This window comes from Sceloporus occidentalis, unplaced genomic scaffold (assembly GCF_023333645.1).
Source record: "Sceloporus occidentalis isolate IW3139 unplaced genomic scaffold, rSceOcc1.0.p SCAF_2, whole genome shotgun sequence".
Classification (NCBI taxonomy): Eukaryota; Metazoa; Chordata; class Lepidosauria; order Squamata; family Phrynosomatidae; genus Sceloporus; species Sceloporus occidentalis.
The window spans coordinates 6,389,594-6,410,730 of NW_028316982.1; the positions used below are offsets into that span (position 1 = coordinate 6,389,594).

General features: G+C 41.9%; 1 protein-coding gene across 1 annotated transcript in view; it reads left to right on the plus strand.

Annotated features, from left to right (window-relative positions):
• LPP (LIM domain containing preferred translocation partner in lipoma) overlaps window positions 1–21,137 on the plus strand; it is a 319,004-nt gene that overhangs the window by 246,359 nt on the left and 51,508 nt on the right. The window contains exon 9 of the mRNA XM_089508677.1: window positions 19,440–19,563. Within this exon, the coding sequence (XP_089364803.1) occupies window positions 19,440–19,563 (124 nt within the window). The remainder of the gene's footprint in view (window positions 1–19,439; window positions 19,564–21,137) is intronic.

Sequence of the window (21,137 nt, forward strand, 5' to 3'; positions counted from 1 at the left end):
GTCTACGAAAGCTCATGCTCCCAGTTTCTTTCTTTCAGTTAGTCTCAGAGGTTCTACAAGATCCCTTTGCATACTGATTTTCCAGGCTAACATGGCTATGTCTGTGGGGTTTTTTTAGTGGCACTGCCTTCCTTTGAGACTGAGAGTGTGTGACTTGTTCATGCTTAGTGGTTATCCATGACTGACCAGGGATTTAAGAAGATCTCCATGGATTTAGTCCAACACTCAAACCACTATATGACATTGCCTCGTAGTCTGGAGCATAAGCAGATTATTCTCCAGTCCCTCTGTTCTACCTCAGTTGTGGGATATGGTTATTTCGGCGGGGGGGGGGGGGGTAGGGCAGCCAATCTGTGAGTCTTGGGATGGAGGCTTTGGTTGTTGTGAAGCAAGGAATACAATACCAACCACCACTACCATAACAACAGAAGACAGACACAGGTGTAAGGTGGACCTATGCTTGTGTATGTCATCAACAAGATGCTGGCCAGTATGTGTTTACATATCATACACATTGAGTCTCCCTTATCTGGAATTCCAAAATCCAAGATATTCCAAAATCCAGAATTGTCCACATGGCTGGCTAAGATCATGACACTTTTGCTTTCTGATGCTTCAGCATACACAAACTATTGCATGCACAAAAATATTTAAAAACACTGTATATAAAATAACTTTCAGGCTATGTGCATAAGATGTATAAAAAACATAAATGATTTTCATGTTTAGACTTGGGTCCCATCTCCAAAGTATCTCATGATGTATATGTACATTTTCTAACATCCAAAAAACTCCAAAATCCTAAACAGTTCTGATCCCTTACTTTGGATGGGGGAGGGGGGACCCAGCCTGTATTGCAATACAATTGACGACCAGCAACCAACCAAGCTTAAAGCCTCTTCTTCCGCAGCCAAAAATCTACGACTATGGAGAAAGTCACACACTGTTTAATATAAAGAGATAGAAGGAAGATTGCATTCTAAAAGTTTCAGAATGAATGGAGCAGGTGCATCTGCTGGGGCTGTTTCTTTTTGAGAGCCGTTCCAGCATTTGACTTGAAGGATGTTAAGCGCAGGATGATGGTGATGATGAGTCAATAAATACAAGGCCTTTGGGAGAACTAAGAAGAGGCGTCTCCACGAGATGCATTCTTGCTTAACTGTCAAAACATTCTCCATTCAAAGGCTTAATCCTAGCGTCTCTGTTCCGTCTGCCTCTGGCACAAGAGTGGGAGTAGTGGTGGGCGTGTAAATGAACTTATCTTGCTAATTGGTCAAGAAAAGCATTGGCACAGAGGAGGGAGAGGTGGTGCCATGCACCACAGGAGCTGGAGGAAGCTGGAGTGACGTGGAAAGCAGAAACAAAGCTGCCCAAAGGGATCTTGGCACACTTGCAAGAGAGACAATGCTTCCAGGCCTCTCACGGTGCCTTTGCCTGCCTCAAAATCACACTAATAAAGCTCTTGGAGGCAGATAATTTCAGGGGTTCCTTTGTGCTTTTCAGTTCCCCATGTTCAGTTCTAGGAATGCAGGAAGAATGGAGACAAGGATTTGGAGAGGAGTTCTGAAGGAAGAGCCTCTGTTTAATCCATAGGTATTTTTAGGATGTAACAATACTGCAGAAATAAAGCAGTTTAGCATCACTTTAACTGGCACAACTCTCTCCTGCAGACTCTTGAGATTCATAATTTGGGGAGGAACCAGAGCTTTCTGACAGGACAGGTGAATGTTTCACCAAGCTACAAATCCCAGGATGGAACCATGACAATTAAAGTGTTATTGTGGTTTGAGTGTTGGACGATGACTCTGGATGTGTGTGTATGGTTTGCCTTCAAGTTGTTTCTGACTCATGGTGACCCAAAAGGCAAACCTATCACAGGATTTTCTTCACATGATTCATTCAGAGGGGGTTTCCCATTGCCATACCCTGAGCTGAGAGAGTGTGACTTGCCCAGTGGTTTTCATGACCAAGCTGGAAATTGAATCCTGATCTCTAGAGCTGTAGTCCAGCACTCAAAGCACTACACCACACATTGCAGCTTCCCAAATCTGATCCAGTGTGTACCTGTGTCTGTGGACTGGGGAAAGTATTGTATTGCCCTTACTTTTGACCCTCTTTTTCTCATCTCTTCTTCAGTTTGCAACCCCTACAGTTTCCAACTGCTGTTAATTCGAAATCCTCACAGCCTTGCAATTTTGCTATTCAGCATCTACCCTAATATTTGAAAGTTACTACTATTCACCAATACAACTATTGTGTATATCTTGATTGCTATGCAGTCATCTCTTCATGTCCACAGATTCTGCATCCACAGATTCAACCAACCACAGCTTGGAAATATTCCACCATCCCCCTCCAAAAAAACCAACCCTTAAATTTACCATTTTATCATTCCATTGTAATTAATGGGACTTGAGCATCCATGAATTTTGGTTCCTAGAACCAAACCCCAGCAGATACCCCTCCAAACCCCACCCCTCCATCCACCATCATCCAGAGAGGGGGAAGGGGAATCCAGCTCCATCAGCCTTCCCTGAAAGAGGATCCCACCCCTCCATCCACCATCATCCAGAGATTGGGAAGGTAAAGCCATCCAACCTGGAGGGAGTGAAATGGCAGGCCCAATGCCATCGGGCCTATCCTTAAGATATATGTAGAGCCTTCCCTCCAGTCCATCTGCCTTGGTCCAGGCCTCAGAGGGAAAGATGAACTCCAGAACCTGATCCCCTTCCCCACAACTATTCCCTTCTCCTTTTATGTTTTGTCTTCTTAGATTGTAAGCCTGAGGGCAGGGAACCGTCTAATCAAAAGATTGTATGTACAGTGCTGTGTAAATTTACAGCGCTATATAAATAAAGCTTAATAATAATAATAATAATAAGGGCCCACTGTGTGTAAGATAAAATTCCTGTTTTAGAGAATTTTGTGTAAATGCAGGCGTTTTGAGTCCAGCTTGCTTGACACACTATTTTGCCCAAATCCCTGATAGAGATATGTACTCAGACCATGTGTGAATTCTTGCATATGTTCTGAAGGCATACCTGGTAACAGGTTAGAGAGGTTAGGACACCCCAGTATTAACACCCAGAATACCTGATGGGTTAAAGCTTTTGTGAAATGAATATATAGCTTATTTCATGCAATGTAATGAAAGTAATGTGCCTAGACATTGAGAAGCCTACGTTTGCCCCTAAGGGGAGTCAATAATAATAATAATAATAATAATAATAATAATAATAATAATAATAATTTTATTTATATTTTCCTGCCTCTCCCAGATGGATCAAGGTGGGATTACAACCCAGTATAATATACAATAAAAGTTCAGCAGTAAGATATATAGCATTTAACAATTAAAACATAAAATCATAGAGTTGGAAGAGATCTCAAGGGCTATCCAGTCCAACCACATTCTGTCAATCAAGAAGACTCAGTCAAAGCAAAGGATTTTCTTCCTAATCGATTTCTACACTGTCTGGCTTTCACAACCATACATAGAAATGGGAAATAGGATGGCATGGACAATCCTAACTTTGATATTTAATGATATATCTTTACACTTTAGGATCATGTCTAGTTTTTTCATGGTTGCCCTTCCCATTCCTAGTCTTCTGAATCTTTGACTGCCGTTCTCTGATTGATGACTGAACCCAATTACTGTATGGGAAATCTAGAATTATTTCAATCTCCTTGTCTACTTTAAAGTTATGTAGGACACCTGTGGTCATAATTTTTGTTTTCCTGATGTTCAGCTGGAAACTTGCCTTTGCAGTTTCTGTCTTCACTTTCTTCAGTGACCTTTTCATATCTCTGATATTTTCTGCTAGTATTATGGTGCCATCTACAACACTTAGATTGTTGATGTTTCCTCCTCCAGTTTTCATGCCTCCATCCTCTAATTTTTTGTATCAGGTGCTAGAAGACCCCCTTTGCACACTTAATTACTGTAGTTAAGTGTTGCTTGTACTACTGAATGGCAACATTGTGCAACTAAAGGCACATCCAAGTCTGCAACCAAACACATAAATGAGTGCATGCATGTGCTCTCTACATGGATGTGCACATCTGCAAGCAGAATAGTACCACATATGCAGTTCCAATTCCTCATATTTCAGTCCCACAAAGCACAAAAATGTCCAACCACTTTTATAGGGGAACTTTCACAAGCATGAGACATCAATAGGATTCCAGCCAGACCATTTCATCTTACAAGTTTAGGACAAGAAGTAACGGAATGACAGAGAAGTAAGTTTGAGTTAAATATTAAAAGGGCTCTCCTAATTACACAAGAAAGGACACCCATTGAATTACACAGTGAGTTTATTACCTGGCCTGAATCCAGGTAATAGAGGTTTTTTTAATAGCTCTACAGGTATTAATTAGCCTGTAAGTGTCACATTGTTTGCTTTATCATTGGCACTTTTTTCCAGATGGTCAGTGTGCTTATTGTACATATGCTTAAATATAATAGCCACGGACTTTTGTTGGGAGGAATGCCTTTAATTTCTCTGTGGCATCCCTGTTTATATGCTTCCTTCCTCCCAACCCATACAACAGCCAAGTCAGGACCAGACTTTATGAATCTGGAAAAGTGGATTAATCTACAAGTGCTTAGGCAGTAATATATGTTTAAGTGCTTTAAAGACCTATAATCCAGACTTCATTATTCAGTAATATACACCAAAGTTAGGATTTGACAGGAGTTTGTCAAAGTCTGACATTTGTCTATATCATTGAACACCAAAGTCAGGATTTTCCAGGCCATTGTATTTCCAATGCCTGTGTATGGCTGTTTGACGTCAACAAGGAAGACACAGAAATCAGATTTTCCAGACTTCCACCCACAGCGTCAAGGTGTGTGGACGCGTATGAGAGGAGCTCCTCCACAATGTCTCCAGAGGAATAAGTAGACAGAAGTTTAGCTGTCTCTGCCAACTGGCTTTCTGAGAAGGCTGGGTTCTCATTTTAGCAACTTATGGAAAGGTGCAAAGTCAAGTCAACCCTGGAGTCCTGCGATTGAACTCACAACATTATGGCTCCAATACTGGCTGAAGATGAAGACTAGGACTTGCAACGCTATGAAGGAACTAGACAAGATCATCAAGAGTAAAGATATACCATTGAATACCAAAGTTAGGATTCTTCATACCATCATATTTCCCACTACTATCTATGGCTATGAAAGCTGGAAAGTGAAGAAAGCAGATAGGAAGAAAATCAATTCCATTGAAATGTAGTTCTGGAGAAGAGTTCTGCAGAAACTGTGGACTGCCAAAAAGGCAAATAAATGGGTCTGAGAGCAAATCAAGCCTAAACTATCCATAGAAGCCAAGATGGATAAACCTAGGCTGTCTTACTTTGACCATATCACAAGAAGACATGACTCACTAGAAGAGTAAACAGTGACTGGCAAGGCAGTAGAAAAAGAGGAAGACTTCTTTCCAGATGGATAGACTCGATCAAGGAAATCCCAGCTGCCCTGAGTCTGCAAGACCTGAGCAGGGCTATTGATGAGAGGGTGACTTGGAGGTCTCTTATACATGGGGTTGCCATACGTCGAAGTTGACTTGGTGGCAAAGAACAACAAATGCCATGCTGGAGAAAAGTTTTATGGACATTGTAGATGGCTAAACAGGCAAATGAATGGGCCTGAGAGAAAATCAAACTTGAACTCTCTTAAATGCAAGATGGCTAAACTGAGGCTGTTGTACTTTGGACATATCATGAGAAGACAGAATGCATCAGAAAAGACAGTAATGCTTGGCCAGGTAGAAGGCAGCAGGAAAAGACAAAGACCCCATTCCAGATGGTTGGACTCAACGAAGGAAGCCAGGGTTGGTCCTGAGTTTTCAAGATGTGAGCATTGCTGTTGATGACCAGATGACTTGGAGGCCGCTCATTCATAGGGTTGCCCTAAGTCAAAGTTCACTTTGTGGCAGTTAACAACAACATACAGTTACTTATTCAAGACATCTAAATACTAATTGATTCTATTAGCTCTTTCTCTGTCTCCTCATAATCCCTGTTGACCCTAACTGTACTAACTAATCCCTATTTCTCCCCTTGGCTAGCTCTTACTAGTTCCTAATTATGTAGGTGAGATCTTACATCATGCATCCATAGTATAAATTTACATTCATGAAATTGCACAGAGATGGTGCCACTCCAACCTTCTGCAGAATGCCAGCAAATGTGCTTATTTATATACAATAAATAATATATAAATTTATATACAGCCACCATCTTGAGGGAGAGAGAGGCAGGCTAGCTCCACCAGGCCTGCCTGGAAGAAGACAAGCCCTCCCTTCAGCCTCCATCTGCCTTGGTCCAGGCCTCAGAGGGAGAGAAGAATGCTGGACCTGATGCCCTGCCCCCCCCCCCCACCATTCCCTTCTCCTTTTGTGTCGTGTCTTTTTAGATTGTAAGCCTGAGGGCAGGGAACCATCTATTATCCCCTCTGTTGTAAACCGCTCGGATTCCCAGTGATTGGGTGGTATATAAATAAATCCTATTATTATTAGTATTATTAGTATTATTAGTATTAGTATTATTATATCTATAGATACAAGAGCAAAGCATTTGACTGCATAGATCATGAAAAACTATGGAATGCTCTTAAGGTCATGGCAGTCTCACTACATTTGAGAGTTCAGATGAGAAATCTGTACTTAGGACAAGAAGCAATTCTTAGAACAGAATACGAGAAACAGAATAGTTTGCGATTGGCAAAGGAGTCAGCAAGGCTGCATACTATCAACCTTTTCTTCAACTTCATGTAGAAAAGGTTATGCAAAGAGCAGATTTAGACTCAGAAGAAGAAGGAGTGAAGATTTTCCATATCTTGGCTCGGTCTTTAATCAGAAGGGAGACTGCAGTCAAGAAATCAGAAAAAGACTAGGACTTGTAAAGACGGCAATGAAGGAACCCAACAAGATCTCGAAATGTGAAGATGTATCATTGAATACTAAAGTTAGGATTGCTCATGCCATCATATTTCCTATTTCTCTGTATGGTTGTGGAAGCTGGACAGTGAAGAGAGCTGATAGGAAGAAAACCAACTCCTTTGAAATATAGTGCTGGAGAAGAGTTCTGCAGAATCTATGGACTGCCAAAAAGGCAAATAAATGGGTCCGAGAGCAAATCAAGCCTGACCTCTCCCTAGAAGCCAGAATGATGAAACTGAAGTTATCATACTTTAGCCACATCATGGGAAGACATGACTTTCTAGAAAAGACAATAATGCTTGATAAGGTGGATGGAAGCAAGAAAAGAGGAAGACCGCCTTCCAGATGAAGAGACTCCATCAACAAGCCACAATGGCTTCGCTGAAACTGCAAGACTTGAGCAGGGCTGTTGTGGACAGGCTAACTTAGAGGTCTCTCATTCATAGGGTTGCCATAAGTTGAAGACACCTTGATGGCAATTAAGAGCAACATCATTAACAGGATTCTGGCCAATAGATCCCAGGGCAGGTGGCATTTGAACACAGAGCTTCTGAATCCTAACCCTTTGGCCACACAGTCACCCTTGATCTCAAAGACAAGCCCTCACATTGGCAAGCCAGAGCTCTAGGACTATTGCCAAGAAGTTATGGAGAATGCCGGCCAAATGGAAAATGATTTTCATAAGTACATTGGATGAGATAAATGATAATATGCCTGACAGCCTCTTGGCGAGGACGTCTCTCCCTTGTGTGGAGGGTCAAACTTGGCAGCAGCTCCTGTCGTGTCGCTGCCACTGCCTACAAACATTCTTGCTGATCATCCTCAGGATGGTTGGCACAGAGACAAGATGAGGCTCTGTTCACTAGAGGTGAGCCACTTTCCCTTTGAGAGGACAGAAGGCATTTGAAGGACTGGGGTCAACCATGAGACAAAGTGAGCTCTTGCAAACATCTTTGTAAGGTGGTGAATGGGGTTGCTCTTTCATCCCTCACTTGTCTGCAAATTTGACAGCTGCTCCCCACCATCAAGAGAGCTGCTGCATTGTCAGAAGCTGTTGAAAAACCATCAGCAAAATTGGACAGAGCCAGCTCTATTTGTCAGTGAGTTTCAAGGGCAACTGTCCAAGTCTTCATCCACAGCTCCTATAGATTTCTCTTGAAACATTTGTCTTAGTTTCCCAGTCTACTGGAGTTTCGGACCATCAGTGATTCAGATACCTTCCAAGAATCTGTGAAATATCATTGGAGAATGTGACACATTCCAAACTGTCACTTTTTGTAATTGTGCTCCTCTAATCTTACCTATGGCAATTTCATTCAGATGTTTGCTTGTTTTTCATTTTGGACTTACTTCCAGAGCATCTCTCACTCTTAAAGGAACACACATTCAAAGCACCCCTGGCAGGTGGCCATCCAGCCTCTGTTCAAAAACCTCCAAAGAAGGAGGCTCCACCACACTCCAAGGCTGCAGCGTGTTCCACTGTCAAACAGCTCTTTCCACCAGGGAGTTCTTCCTTAGGTTCAGATGGAATCTCTTTTCCTGTAGTTTGAACCCATTGCTCTGGGTCTTAGTCTCTGGAGCAGCAGAAAGCTTGCTCCATCCTCAGTATGACACCCTTCAAATACTTAAACAGGGCTATCATATCACCTCTCACCATCTTGTCTCTGGGCTAAACATACCCAGCTCCCTAAGTTGCTCATCAAGAGGCATGATTTCCAGATATTTCCCCATTTTGGTCACCCTCCTCTGGGCAGACCCCAGCATGTCAACATCCTTCTTTAATTGTGGTTTCCAGAATAGGACACAGGATCCCAAATGAGGTCTGACCAAAGCAGAATAGAGTGGCACTATTACATCCACTGATCTAGACACTATACCAGAACTATGAAACGTGTTCACCCTATGACCCAATATAGGACTAGCCTTCCTCCTGTGTACACTTGCCACAGCCGCACAGTGGCCAATGTAGAGCTAAGGATGGCTGAGAAATATCTGGCTATGTGACTATAGCTAGACACATGATGGCAGCATCAACTTCTAGGACCTCTGGAGAATCCTCGGGAGATCCCAATGGGTGCCTCCATCATTGAGCATTTGGATTTACTATACATAGGTAAAGGTAAAGGTAGTCCCTTCATATGAGTGTCTAGTCATAACCAATTTAAGGGGGTGGTGCTTATCTCTGTTGCTAAGCTGAATAGCCAGCATTGCTCGAGGACTGCTCTGGTGGACATGTGGCCAGCCTGACTGCACCAAACGCTGTCACCTTCCCACCAAAGTGGTACCTATTTGCATGCTTTTGGACTGCTAGGTTGGCAGAAGCTGGGACTAGTGACAGGAGCTCACCCCATCATGCAGCACTCAAACCCCGAGCTGCCAACCTTCCAGTCATCAGAACTGGCATCTTAACCACTAAGCCACTACATCTGTATACTGTTTATACAGCATATGCTGTATATACTCATGTATAAATCTAGAAATTTAATCAAAAAATTGTCCCCAAAACATGAGTTGACTTATCCACAGGTCAATGTAAGTACTGTACTTTAACTCTTATTTTAAAAAGGAACCATCCCCTGGTGAAAGGCAAGAGTGTAATCTGTCCTGGAAGTACTGACCTCTTTCTACTCTCCCATCCACCCAGCCTTTAGTGTGACTACAAATAGTTATGCCTGCTGGAATTTTGTAAAGTATTTGGCATTGTTTCCTTTGTTTCAGCCTTTAGATTCTTTCTTGCCCCTAAGTTTTATTCTTGACTTATCCACAGGCCATATCACAGTCCATAAGTTTGGCCCCAAAACTTGCCCACGATTTATACAATGCGGTAGACCTATTGTTGAGTATATACAGTAGCCTTCCTCCATTCTTCACCAGATTCCACAGGACTGTGGAGGGCTCAAGAGGAAAAGTGGGTTATCAAAAGGTTTTGTTCATTGCGCAAGGGGGGATGTGAATTCTGACCTCAGTAACAACAACAACAAACACAGCACACATTAGCTGGCCTTACACTTGCATACATTACATAAATACAACTGAGTGCACAACCAAAACCATAGTGTACATTCTTGCACAACATGACATGCACATCCATGTGTATTGTAGATTACTGCGAAATATGCATCCAAATGCATTGCCCATCCACGGGTAAAATGGCAGTGCACGTGTAGCTCTTTTGCCACAGTCTTTAACAAAATGTGGACTTTGCACATAGGGCAAAAATGATCAACTGCTTCCATAGGGGGACTTACACATGTGTAAGGCACCCACACCTTTGTGTCTACTCTAGTTCAGAGGGTGTCAACTGGATTTCATACCCTCCAGGTTTTGACAGAGAAAAACCACAGGACATGTGCGTAAGCAACATCAGAATGTGGTCAAAATGGCAACTGCTATTAATCAAGAGGCTTACACAAGTCAGAGGAGGCTGCAGCAGTTTATGATTCTGCCCCTTACTGCTGAGTTAATTTGGAGCAAACTACTCTTGCATTCATACTGTGAATTCAGTTTGCAGCAACTGAAATAAGCTGAGACAAATGGGGAAACTGAGAAGAGAGACAAACTGGAACATTTAAGAAGCAGTTGAAAAAGTAGGATGACAGAGGATTAATCTGAACTGTCACTGTCAAATCATGACAGTTGGAGGTTTGGGATTTACACTATTCTAATACCTAAGAGGAGACATCATTGGGGGCAACTTGAATCTATGATACATATCACGGAAAACATGTAGGTGGGTGTTTTCTATGGCCAGGGGCTTGATTTTTGGACCCACATTCAGTGGCAAACAGAACCATCATCCCTCCCAAAGTAATGCTCCAAATTTGATGTGTATCTTTGAATAAGCTGGAGGTACAAAATAAATAAATAAATGAAAAGGGGCGGCAAGAAAGGTAAATATCAGCAAGGGATATATGTTTTTTTTGGCAGCTATTCAGTTCTAAATTGGGCTAATTCTACCTTCTGAAAGGAAGATAATTTCCATGTTTCTTTGGTTGAGAACACATAATTGAAGTTATTTTCTTCCCAAGAAAGGAACCTCTGGTACATCGTTTGCAAATGGACAGGAAAAAATGAATGTCTGCCCTGCCTCCAAAATGGTGGTGCATTCATTACGGCACCATTTCTGAATGTCTCTGGCACTTTTGCAAGGTGTTTATCACTTGTTCAGGTGGCTTTTCCTCCTCCCTTTCCTTTTCTTTGTTGGGGTGGGATGGGCAATGAGACAGAGACAGAAATGACTGGTGCTAGATCTAATGTACCCTCCAGCGAGCCATGGATAAATGTCTGATCATTATCAACAAGGTTTGGAGTGGAAGTAAAAAAGCAGGCAAAGAAGTCCTGGAACCAGTGAAGGAAAGGAATCAGCTATTTTTTTGACCAATGCAATCACACACAACTGTGCTCTCATGCGCACACATTTTTGAAATGAGCATCACAAAACAGGTTGTGTCTGAGTTTGCGAGCTGTTTTGCACAGTGTCTAAACCAGATATGGGGAAAGAGATTCCAACTCAACATTAGGAAGAACTTTCTGAGGAAAGGAGCTGTTCAACACTCACTCAAAGAGTTGCAGAGAGCCCAAACAGACAAGCCAAAATAAAGCTGCTTTGGGTCACTTTGGAGGTATGCTGTTTAAATAACACACACATCTTAAGAGGCCAGAAGCTGCGCCAAAGCTGCACTCCAGTTCTTAGGACTGGAGCATGGCTTTGGCGCGGCTTCCAACCTCTTAAGATGCATGCATCATTTAAATAGCATACCTCCAAAGTGACCCGAAGCAGCTTTATTGTGGCCTATCTGTTTGGGTCCTATGTCCACTTCTTTGGAGATTTTTAAATGGAGCCTGGATGGGAGTGCTTAGACTGTGTCTTCTGGCATAGCAGTACAGGGTTGGACAGGATGGCCCTTGGGGTCTCTTCCAGCTCTATGATTCTGTGTGCCCCTCCAGTTCTTGTTGGATTACAACTCCCATCATCCCTAATTGTCAGAGACGATTATACGCTGCAGATGCATACATTGAAAGTTACTACTATATTATTGCACATACATACACTGCGAGTGACTGACAACAGAGATGCAAATGTGGGAGGGTTGAGCAACATGTGGACTGCCAGTTATCGCTGGATTACAGTTCCCATTACCCCTAGTTGGGAAAAAACAGTGAAAAGAATTGCTGTGATTTGCAGATCAATAACATGTGGAAGGCCACAATATTTTCGCCTCCCCACAATTAATACATTTTAATCATCACATTGAAGTTGTTGTAAGTTGCAGCTGAGTGTCTGGTTTAGGGAACTATCTTGTAGACCTTTAGAGCAACGGGTCTCATACTTTTTTTTGTTGTTATCCACCCTCGAATTGATCTTGAGTCATGGAGACTGAGCAGATGAGACATCTCCAAGACTCTCTATGCGCCACTGCTCTGCTCAGGTCCTGCAAATTCTTACCCATGACCTCCTTAATAGAATCCATCCATCTAGCATGTGGCCTTCCTCTCTTTCTGCTTCCTTTCACCTTTCCTAATATTATTGTTTTTTCCAGTGAGTCGTGCCTCCTCATGATGTAGCCAAAGTACAACAGCCTCAGTCATGTCATCTGGGCTTCCAGGGAGATTTCTGGTTTGATCTGCTCTAGGACCCATTTGTTTGACTTCTTGGCTGCCCATGGCAACCTCAGCACACTTCTCCAGCACCACATCTCAAATGGATTAATTCTCTTCCTATCCGTTTTCTTAACTGTCCAGCTCTTTAGCCCTCCAGATATTTTGGACCTCTGCTCCCAGAATCCTGGCTGAGTTTGGCTGAGTCTTCTGGGAACTGACATCCACAGCATCTGGAGGACCAATAGTGATTAGTGCTGAGCAGAAGGAGGCACTGGTAAACCACTTCTGAAAATCTTTTACTATCAAGACCTTATGATGAGACAATCCAGAATAAAACCACATGTATGCACAACTAAGTATCCAGTGTGGAATATCAGCTTGTTTCTTTGGGTGTTGGGGCCACAGGGGCAAACCACAAGATGCAATGTCCTCTCACCTTTGCTTTAACTTTATGCCCCAAATAAGCTGAGCACCTTGGATAACTCTTTCAGATTTCAGACCAAACAAAACTAAACTTCATATTGAAACTAAAACAATGGAATCATCTCCCGACTAACATGGAAGCTATGAGCCACCACTGACTGTGCAGTATTTGAAAGCAGCTACAGGAGAGAGCTGGGAAAATAGGCCAGCAGGAGTGGCAAAGAGCCCTTTTGTAATTGTGAAACCATGATTTAAAAAAATGTTTTAAAAGAGTTGTTCCAAAAGAGAGATTTCCCAAAGCAGGATCAGGATGCAACAGAAACCTCATCAAAAATTGCTTTCAGTTCCCTGAACCCAATTTTGTACCAAGCCGTGCTAAGAAATCATGTTACGCCAATTAAAAATAGGTTTGATGTTCTTCTTGCTTTCAGTTGGGCACATTTTGAACACTTCTAAACATTTGGGGTGGAGTGGGCACCCAAATGAAGGGAATGTGCAAATCAGGTGGTTTTTATGTAAACAGCATTTTAGTGTTAGTATAAAGGAAAGTATTGCCCTGACAATCAATAAGGAGATTGTTCACAGAGCTCAGAAAAGGTCCTTTTTTAAAAAATTAATTTTTATTAGTTTAAAAAGAAAAATACAGTGTATTAATTGACATATATACATCTTTCTATATTACAGTTATATGTTCATTTTGTATAAATCGACTATTCCAAATAAATATATTTGGCATTTATGTTGACAATATTAACCTTCTAATGGAAAAAAACCTATAAAGGGTGATCATCATTTTCTTTCTTCTCTTTCTATATTATTCTACACAACTTCTTTTTAACTTAGTCTTATTAATTATTTTGATTGCCTCAAAAAATACAAAGCTTGAACTCGATATAAACGCTCATGCAAATAAAACTCTGTGAGTACAAATGTCTCTTAGCCAGTCATTTTTGAGTAATTATTCTAATTCGTGTAGTTCCTTTTTTTGGAAGTTTTGAATTACTTCTTTTAGAATCTTTATTACCTCTTCCAGAATCCCCCAGATAGCATAGCTGTCTATGAGGATCCTGGGAATGGGGTCTGAAAAAGGAACTTCTCCAAGCTAGATGCTTGAGAACCGTTATATGCAATAGTGTAAAGTGGTGAGAGCCAGTGTACTGTGGTGGTTTGAGTAATGGACTACAATTCTGGAGATCAGGGTTCAAATCCCGGCTGAGCTATGAAACCCACTGGGTGACCTTGGGCAAGCCACGCTCTCTCAGCCTCAGGAGAAGGCAGTGGCAAACCTCCTCTGAACAATTTGTGTCAAGAAAGCCCCATGATAGATTCAGCTTAGGGTTACCATAAGTAATAAATGACTTGAAGGCACATGACAACAAAGTAAAATGGTATCCTTTGTATAAAACAGAGAATTAAGATTTGCTTTTTGCAATTTTGTAAGGTTTTTCAGAATATATTCAAGCAGTGAATGGTTGGATCCATGTATACCAGAGGCTGAGTGTACTTAGCTATGTAGCAGAGGGATAAGAAACCTATTTAGTGAATTGTGAAGATACATAACAGGACACCTGCAAGAGTATCCCAATGCTCATCACACTCCCTATTTGGTGTCCCGGTGTATAAAGGGACCAGTGCACATCAGTGACTTTCCTGGTTCCTTAACAGCAGCCTTTTACTGGATCCATACATGTATCCAGCTGCAGAACTGCCCAATTCCAGTTCCCACAGACATTAGTCGACATACAAAGATGTAAACCCCCAAAGGATTCTAGACATTGTATTTCACTATAGCTGAGATCCTGCATGGTGCTTGCGTAGTGTAAACTTATATTTTTGCATATCTAGGGGTAGCTCTGTTGGCCATACAACAAAGTACAATAACATCCAAAATCTACAAAACAGCAATAGCTACATGGGGCCAACCAAAATGCACAAAACATGTGTTGCTTGCTTCTTCATCAGGCAAAAGTGCTAAAAATAAAACAGGAGAGAGAGAGAGAGAGAGAGAGATGACAATGTTAAGAGTTAGAGGCCTACATTTTGTCGAGATGTTACTATAGTTCCCAGTTAAGCTGGCACAGAGGGACATCCCAATAGATAGAGGCCATTCTCTTTTGGGGGGTCATGTGGGCTCTGAGAGACAAAGGGGCTGTAGAGCACCCCTAAGGGGCAGCCTGCACCTGACTCTCTTTGTGCCAGATCGGGGCTGCAGCAACAGCACGACACAGACCCAGTTATGCCTTTCTGTGGTGCAAAAAGGAGCCACAAAAAGTGTCTCCTTTCTGCGCTTCAGAAAGGGCACCCTAGCCACCAGTGCCATGGCTTTTCAGCGCTCCTTTGGCACTGTGTCATCTATCTGCAGCTCCAGAAGAGTGCTGTGATGCATTGCACTGTGTGGTGTGGCACACGGCATCATGCAGCCCTGGGGGGAGAGTCGGGATGTGTGTCGTATGGACGCCTCTCCCTGACTCCACCCCCAGGCCAGCCTTAATGGCCAGTCTGTACAGCCCCAAAGAGTCATAAAGTCCAGGAAATCAAATTTAAACTCAGTTAGCAACACAAATGAGTCCTAGAACAGATCAACCCTGAAATCTCCCTGGAAGTCAAGATGATAGAGATTTTCGTACTTTGACCACATCATGGGAAGGTACGACTCATTGGAAGACAATAATACTAGGAAAAGTGGAGATAGGTATAAAGAGAGGAAGACCACATGCTAGATGAATGGAATCTATTATGGAGGTCACAGGCATGAAATTGCAAGGCTCTTAGAGCAGTGGAGAAAAGAGAGTCTTGGGGACGTCTCACCCCCGGGGTCTCTATGAGTCGGGAATCTTGGGATCGACTCAAAGGCAGTTAACAAAACAAAGCAACACAAAAAGAACCCTCCTTTGAGATCCAGAATGCCTCTGTCCTATGACGCTATCTGCTCTCTTGTATATTAAACTGGAGTCCTGGAACCAAATGCCAGAGGATACCAAGAGCCCATTGTATATAGCTGCTTTGGATCCCTTCTGGGAGAAAGGTGGCATACAAATGAACACACACACACACACACACACATCTATATTGGACCAGTTAACAAACAGAATTGAAAAACAAAAGCAAAATGGTTTTTGTGGGTTTTTCGGGCTATGTGGCCATGTTCTGGAAGAGTTTCTTCCTGACATTTCACCAGCATCTCTTTTGCCAGAGAATTCTCTGAAGATGCCAGCCACAGATGCTGGCAAAACGTCAGGAATAAACTCTTCTAGAACATGGCCACATAGCCCAAAAAACCCACAAAAAACGATGGATGCTGGCCATGAAAGCCTTCGACTTCACAAAAGCAAAATGTTCTTGCTTCTTTAGCAGCTGAAGAAGGCAAAATGTTTTCCTTGTGTTATATTTTTCAATCGATTATATAATTACATTATACAGTAACATCATCATCATCATCATTATCACCTCTTCTTCAAGAGAGGGATAATAAGAAAATGAGACTAATATCCCGAGGCAGCAGTATACCATCTTCTTATAACAGGGCTGAGGAAACGATTTCCCCTGCAAAAGCACTGCTAAACCTTCCCAAACTGAAATGCTGTGCGGTGCAGGTCCTCTGCCTTTCCAAAATGACATTTCCGTCCGTCTCTTTATAACAAGCCTCGCATAATCGAGTCTATTTGCAAATGCCCATGAGATTCAGTTCTCCGTCATTGGATGACGCACTGTTCACTCCATTTCCCAGCAATAGCAAATGATCCCCCGGTTTCCTCAGCAGGACAGAAGGCTGAGTTCCTACTGAATATGTCCTTGGCTACTCAGAGGAAAAAAACAAAGCACCTTGGGATGAACCCAGCGCAGCCAAATAAAAGATCAGTGCTTAAGGGGTGACTGTTTCACTCTTCTTTTGTAGTCAAAGATTGAGTTTGTAATGCCAAACGGGGCTTTTTTTGTCAGTGGGAGCTACAGGAAGGGTCCTTTCGGGGAGCTTGGAAACAAGAATTGGGACTGTTAGTAAAGTATAATAACTTCCCAAATCCACAAAACAGTGATAGCTGTATTGAGGCAACCAAAATGTGCAATATACCTATGGCAAGGTTTTTAAGCTCTACATATGTATTGTGCATTTTGGTTACTCCAATAAAGGTATCACTGTTTGTGGGATTTTGGATGTTATTGTACTTTGCTGTATGGCCAACATAGCTACCCCCGGATATGGAACTGACAGTGGTCCAGTCAGCCCTCCACAGATTTTATATCCACGGATTCAAGCATCCATGGCTTGCAAATATTTGAAAAATATATAAATTCCAAAAATCACACTTCAATTTTGCCATTTTATATAAGGGACACCATTTTACTGTGTCATTGTATTTAATGAAACTTGCACATCCATGGATTTTGGTATCTACAAGAGGTTCTGGAACCAAACCTAAGCAGATACCAAGCCCCCCCCCCCCCCCACACACACACATTAGCATTATTTCAAGAAGGAAAAAGCCCTATGGCACTTTAAAGACAAGTCAAGCTATTTTGCCAGGAACTTTTATGCACACTAGCATTTGGTTAGTGCCAGTTACAGACTAACTGATAAGTACCACACAGGTTCTTCCCTCCCTTTGATACCAAAGGAGACTAAGGGTGCATCCACACTGTAGATCTAATGCAGTTTGATGCCACCTGAACTGTCATGGCCCCATCCTAAAAAATCCTGGGATTTGTAGTTTTGTGAGGTGCAAGCACTGTTTGGCGGAGAAGGCTAAATACCTTAGGAAACTAAAAACGCCAGGATTCCATAGGATTGAGCTACAACACTTAAAGTGGTGTCAAACTGCATTATTTCTACAGTGCAGGTGCACCCTAACTCATCCTAGATAACTTGTGGAGCTGGGTATGTTTATTCTAAAGAAGATGGGAGAGGTTATAGGGTAGCCATCTTGAAATATGGCTATTTAAGTATAGCTAGGGGAGTCAGGCAACAGGTGGAACATGCTTCTTTCCTGCTGTTCTAGAGACTAGGACATAGAGCAAAGGATTCAAACTACAAGAAAAGAGATTTCTCCTGAACATTAGGATGATCTTCTTGACTATAAGGGCTGTTTGACAGTGTAAGACATTGCCTTGGGGAGTCTTCTTTGAAAAGTCTGTAAACAGAGTTTGGATGACTATCCTTTGAGATTGCTTTAGTTGTGCATTCTTTCATGGCAAATGGTTAGACTGCAAGGCCATTGTGTTCCCTTCCAACTGTGGGCCCAAACAGACAGACCAAAATAAAGCTGCTTCGGGTCACTTTGGGGGTATGCTGTTTAAATGATACACGCATCCTAAGAGGCCAGAAGCTGCGCTTAGGACTGGAGCATGGCTTTGGCGCAGCCTCTGGCCTCTTAAGACACATGCGTCATTTAAACAGCATACCTCCAAAGTGACCCGAAGCAGCTTTATTTTGGCCTGTCTGTTCAGGCCCTATGTTTCTATGAAAGTGCTGGTTATCACCCTTACTAAAGAATGGGAACCCTTAGTTTATATAAATCAAAGATAGGGCAATATATATAAAACTGGGTTTTTTTGAGTATCATTATTCCATTCATATTAATTTGAGTCATGCTTAAAGTGGGCTTTGACTTTAGGCGACAATGCAATGTAAAATATATTGTAATGTGAAAAAGTAAAATTGATGTAGAATATTAAGCTAAAAAGATTGTTCATGGAAAGTTTCTGATATTTGTGTTATATAATTGTAGAATGCCAGTAATAAAGGTAAAGACTGTCAGAGAGGAAATTTGGTAAATTGGTAGAGAATGAAAAGAGTTGACGGAAATGAAAGGCAGCTTATGTCAGGTAGCACCAATTTTCAGAACATAGGAAGTACTTATTATAAATCAATTATTCATTTGTTAACTATCTGTACAGAGTGTAAATTTTAGGTTTGACACTAATAGAAATATCTTTTAAAAAAGAAATAAGGTGCTGGTCATGACCTATAATGCCTGATATGAGTCAGGTCCAGCCAAAAGTGGGAAAAGGTGGACCACTAGTGAACGTCAAAACTGCAAATATGAAGGGCCAACTGTATTTACATTGTGCTATAAGGTCATAAGATCTCACCCATTTGCTCATTTTATCACCAGGAAAATCTGAGGGTATCCATGCAATAGGGTTTATTTTCTGGAAGGAAAGTAGGAAAAGGAGAAGGTATGCCTCTTTGTTCCTGTACATTCTGTTTTAGCTTCATTGTGCTCAGGTTGTGTTTTTGCAAATACCAAAGAGGAAAGTACTCTTGAACTGATAGTCAAAACAAAGTCTGAAGAGAATGTCAGGCTGGGTGAGGGTTCATTTCAAGCAACTGGGCAAAACCTTTGCATCCATTGATGGACTTCTGAGTTGCCAGACAAGTTCTGCTTTTGAACTAACCTGAACAAGCATGGCTGTAGCCTTAATTTTTATGCCACCTTGGAAACTTCACATTATGTCTGTTTTTTCCTTCGCCAGAGTGGACATGTTGGGCCCAGCCCTGCCTCAAACACTCCGCTATTCAGACCAGAAGATGAGCTGGAACACTTGACCCAAAAAATGCTCTATGACATGGAGAACCCTCCTTCTGAGGAATACTTTGGTAAGCACCAGGACGTTCCTGGCTCTTTGGGGGATTCTGGTGGCATAGGGCTCTATGGATGCCTGGCCCTGCATTAGAGGTGAAATACACTTGTATTTGAAAATATTTGAAAATTGGGGGAAAACAACAGGTTTTTCCCTGTGGAAGGAGGCTCTGCAATAGATGAGAATCACTGAAACAGGGACTAATTTTATCTGAAAAAATGCACACAAAGGGGGTTCCGCAGAGAACATTTTTTTTGTGCCAAAAACAAATTCATTGCACAGAAAGCAGTGTTTCCACACAAAATGCTGTATTCTCTGCAGGAATCTTATTTTCCTTACTGCAAACAGAGAGAAAATATGCAGTTTTTGCTCAGTGTAAGTCCTCCATTGTGAAGAGTCTTTAAAAATGTCACACTTTTCAACAACTTTTTCACAGCAAAGAGAAAGAGGATAAAATTATTTGTTCTTGCCTCACAAAACAAAATTTACAAAGGTTAACATCGCTGCACTGCATCTTTTGCACTTAGTCCAACTAAAGTAGGCACTCTGAATCAGTTGATGAATGATGAACAAACAGATGTGTAAATCTCATTGATTCAAAGGTTCTGCTCCAGTAGGAATGAACAATAAAACTGAGACCTAAAGTAACAACACTGTCTGATACCAACTGACCATTATCTGTATTGGGGATGTTGTTGTTGTTGTTGTTATCGTCTTCCTTTTCTCAAGGCAACTTACTACATAGATTAAAGCAAAGTACAGTTAAAAACCTGATAACAAAATATAAAATACAATTTAAAATATGTGACAGGCTTCTTGGTCACAATGAGAAAATGTGCCCTGACACACTGAGGCAGCTCATTGAGAAGATCATCAACTACTGAGAGGTGGTTCGTTTTTTTAAAAAAGTCCCAAAATGCAAAATGTCATCAAAAATTTGCATAATGTCACACATGGGGAAGAAAATTGAAATTGTTGAAATTTGAAATTATTCATTCTAGCAAATGAAAATGAAAGGCAAATGTGGCCCAAATATAGGCTGTAGGCCACATGTGACCCAGAGTGTCCCCAAGTTTGGGGGCACATTTTTGGGTCTCCCTGGGTGTCATGTCCTATCTGGAGGATAGGCTGGAGGAGGCTAGCAAACTTGCTGTTGCAAAGGAGAGGCAGAACCAAGTGCATCCCAGGCAACAGCTTCTCCAAGAGAAGAAAGCAGAAGCATTTAATCCTTTTGAGCAACATAAATTAAAGTGCCAACATGGAAACAGCTTGAAGGCACACAGGAGCAAAAGACCAGGTAATGTCCTGTTCCACTTAAAATATTCAACAGGGAACTAATGGCCAGGTGGGCTGATCAGCTGCTGGCTGCCTCCTGTTGCATTCTGGGGTTTGTAGTTCAGTGAAGCCTAAGAGCTAAATGCCCCTCCCCAAAAAGAAAATCCCAGAATGCAACAGGAGGCAGCCAGAGCAGTTAAAGAAGAATAGCAGCACTATACGAGTGTAGTGCAGTAATCCAATATAAATGAATTCAGCTCAGGCCATTCCATTGCTGAAGAACAACAGCTCCCAGACTTCGGTGCAGCCCTGGCC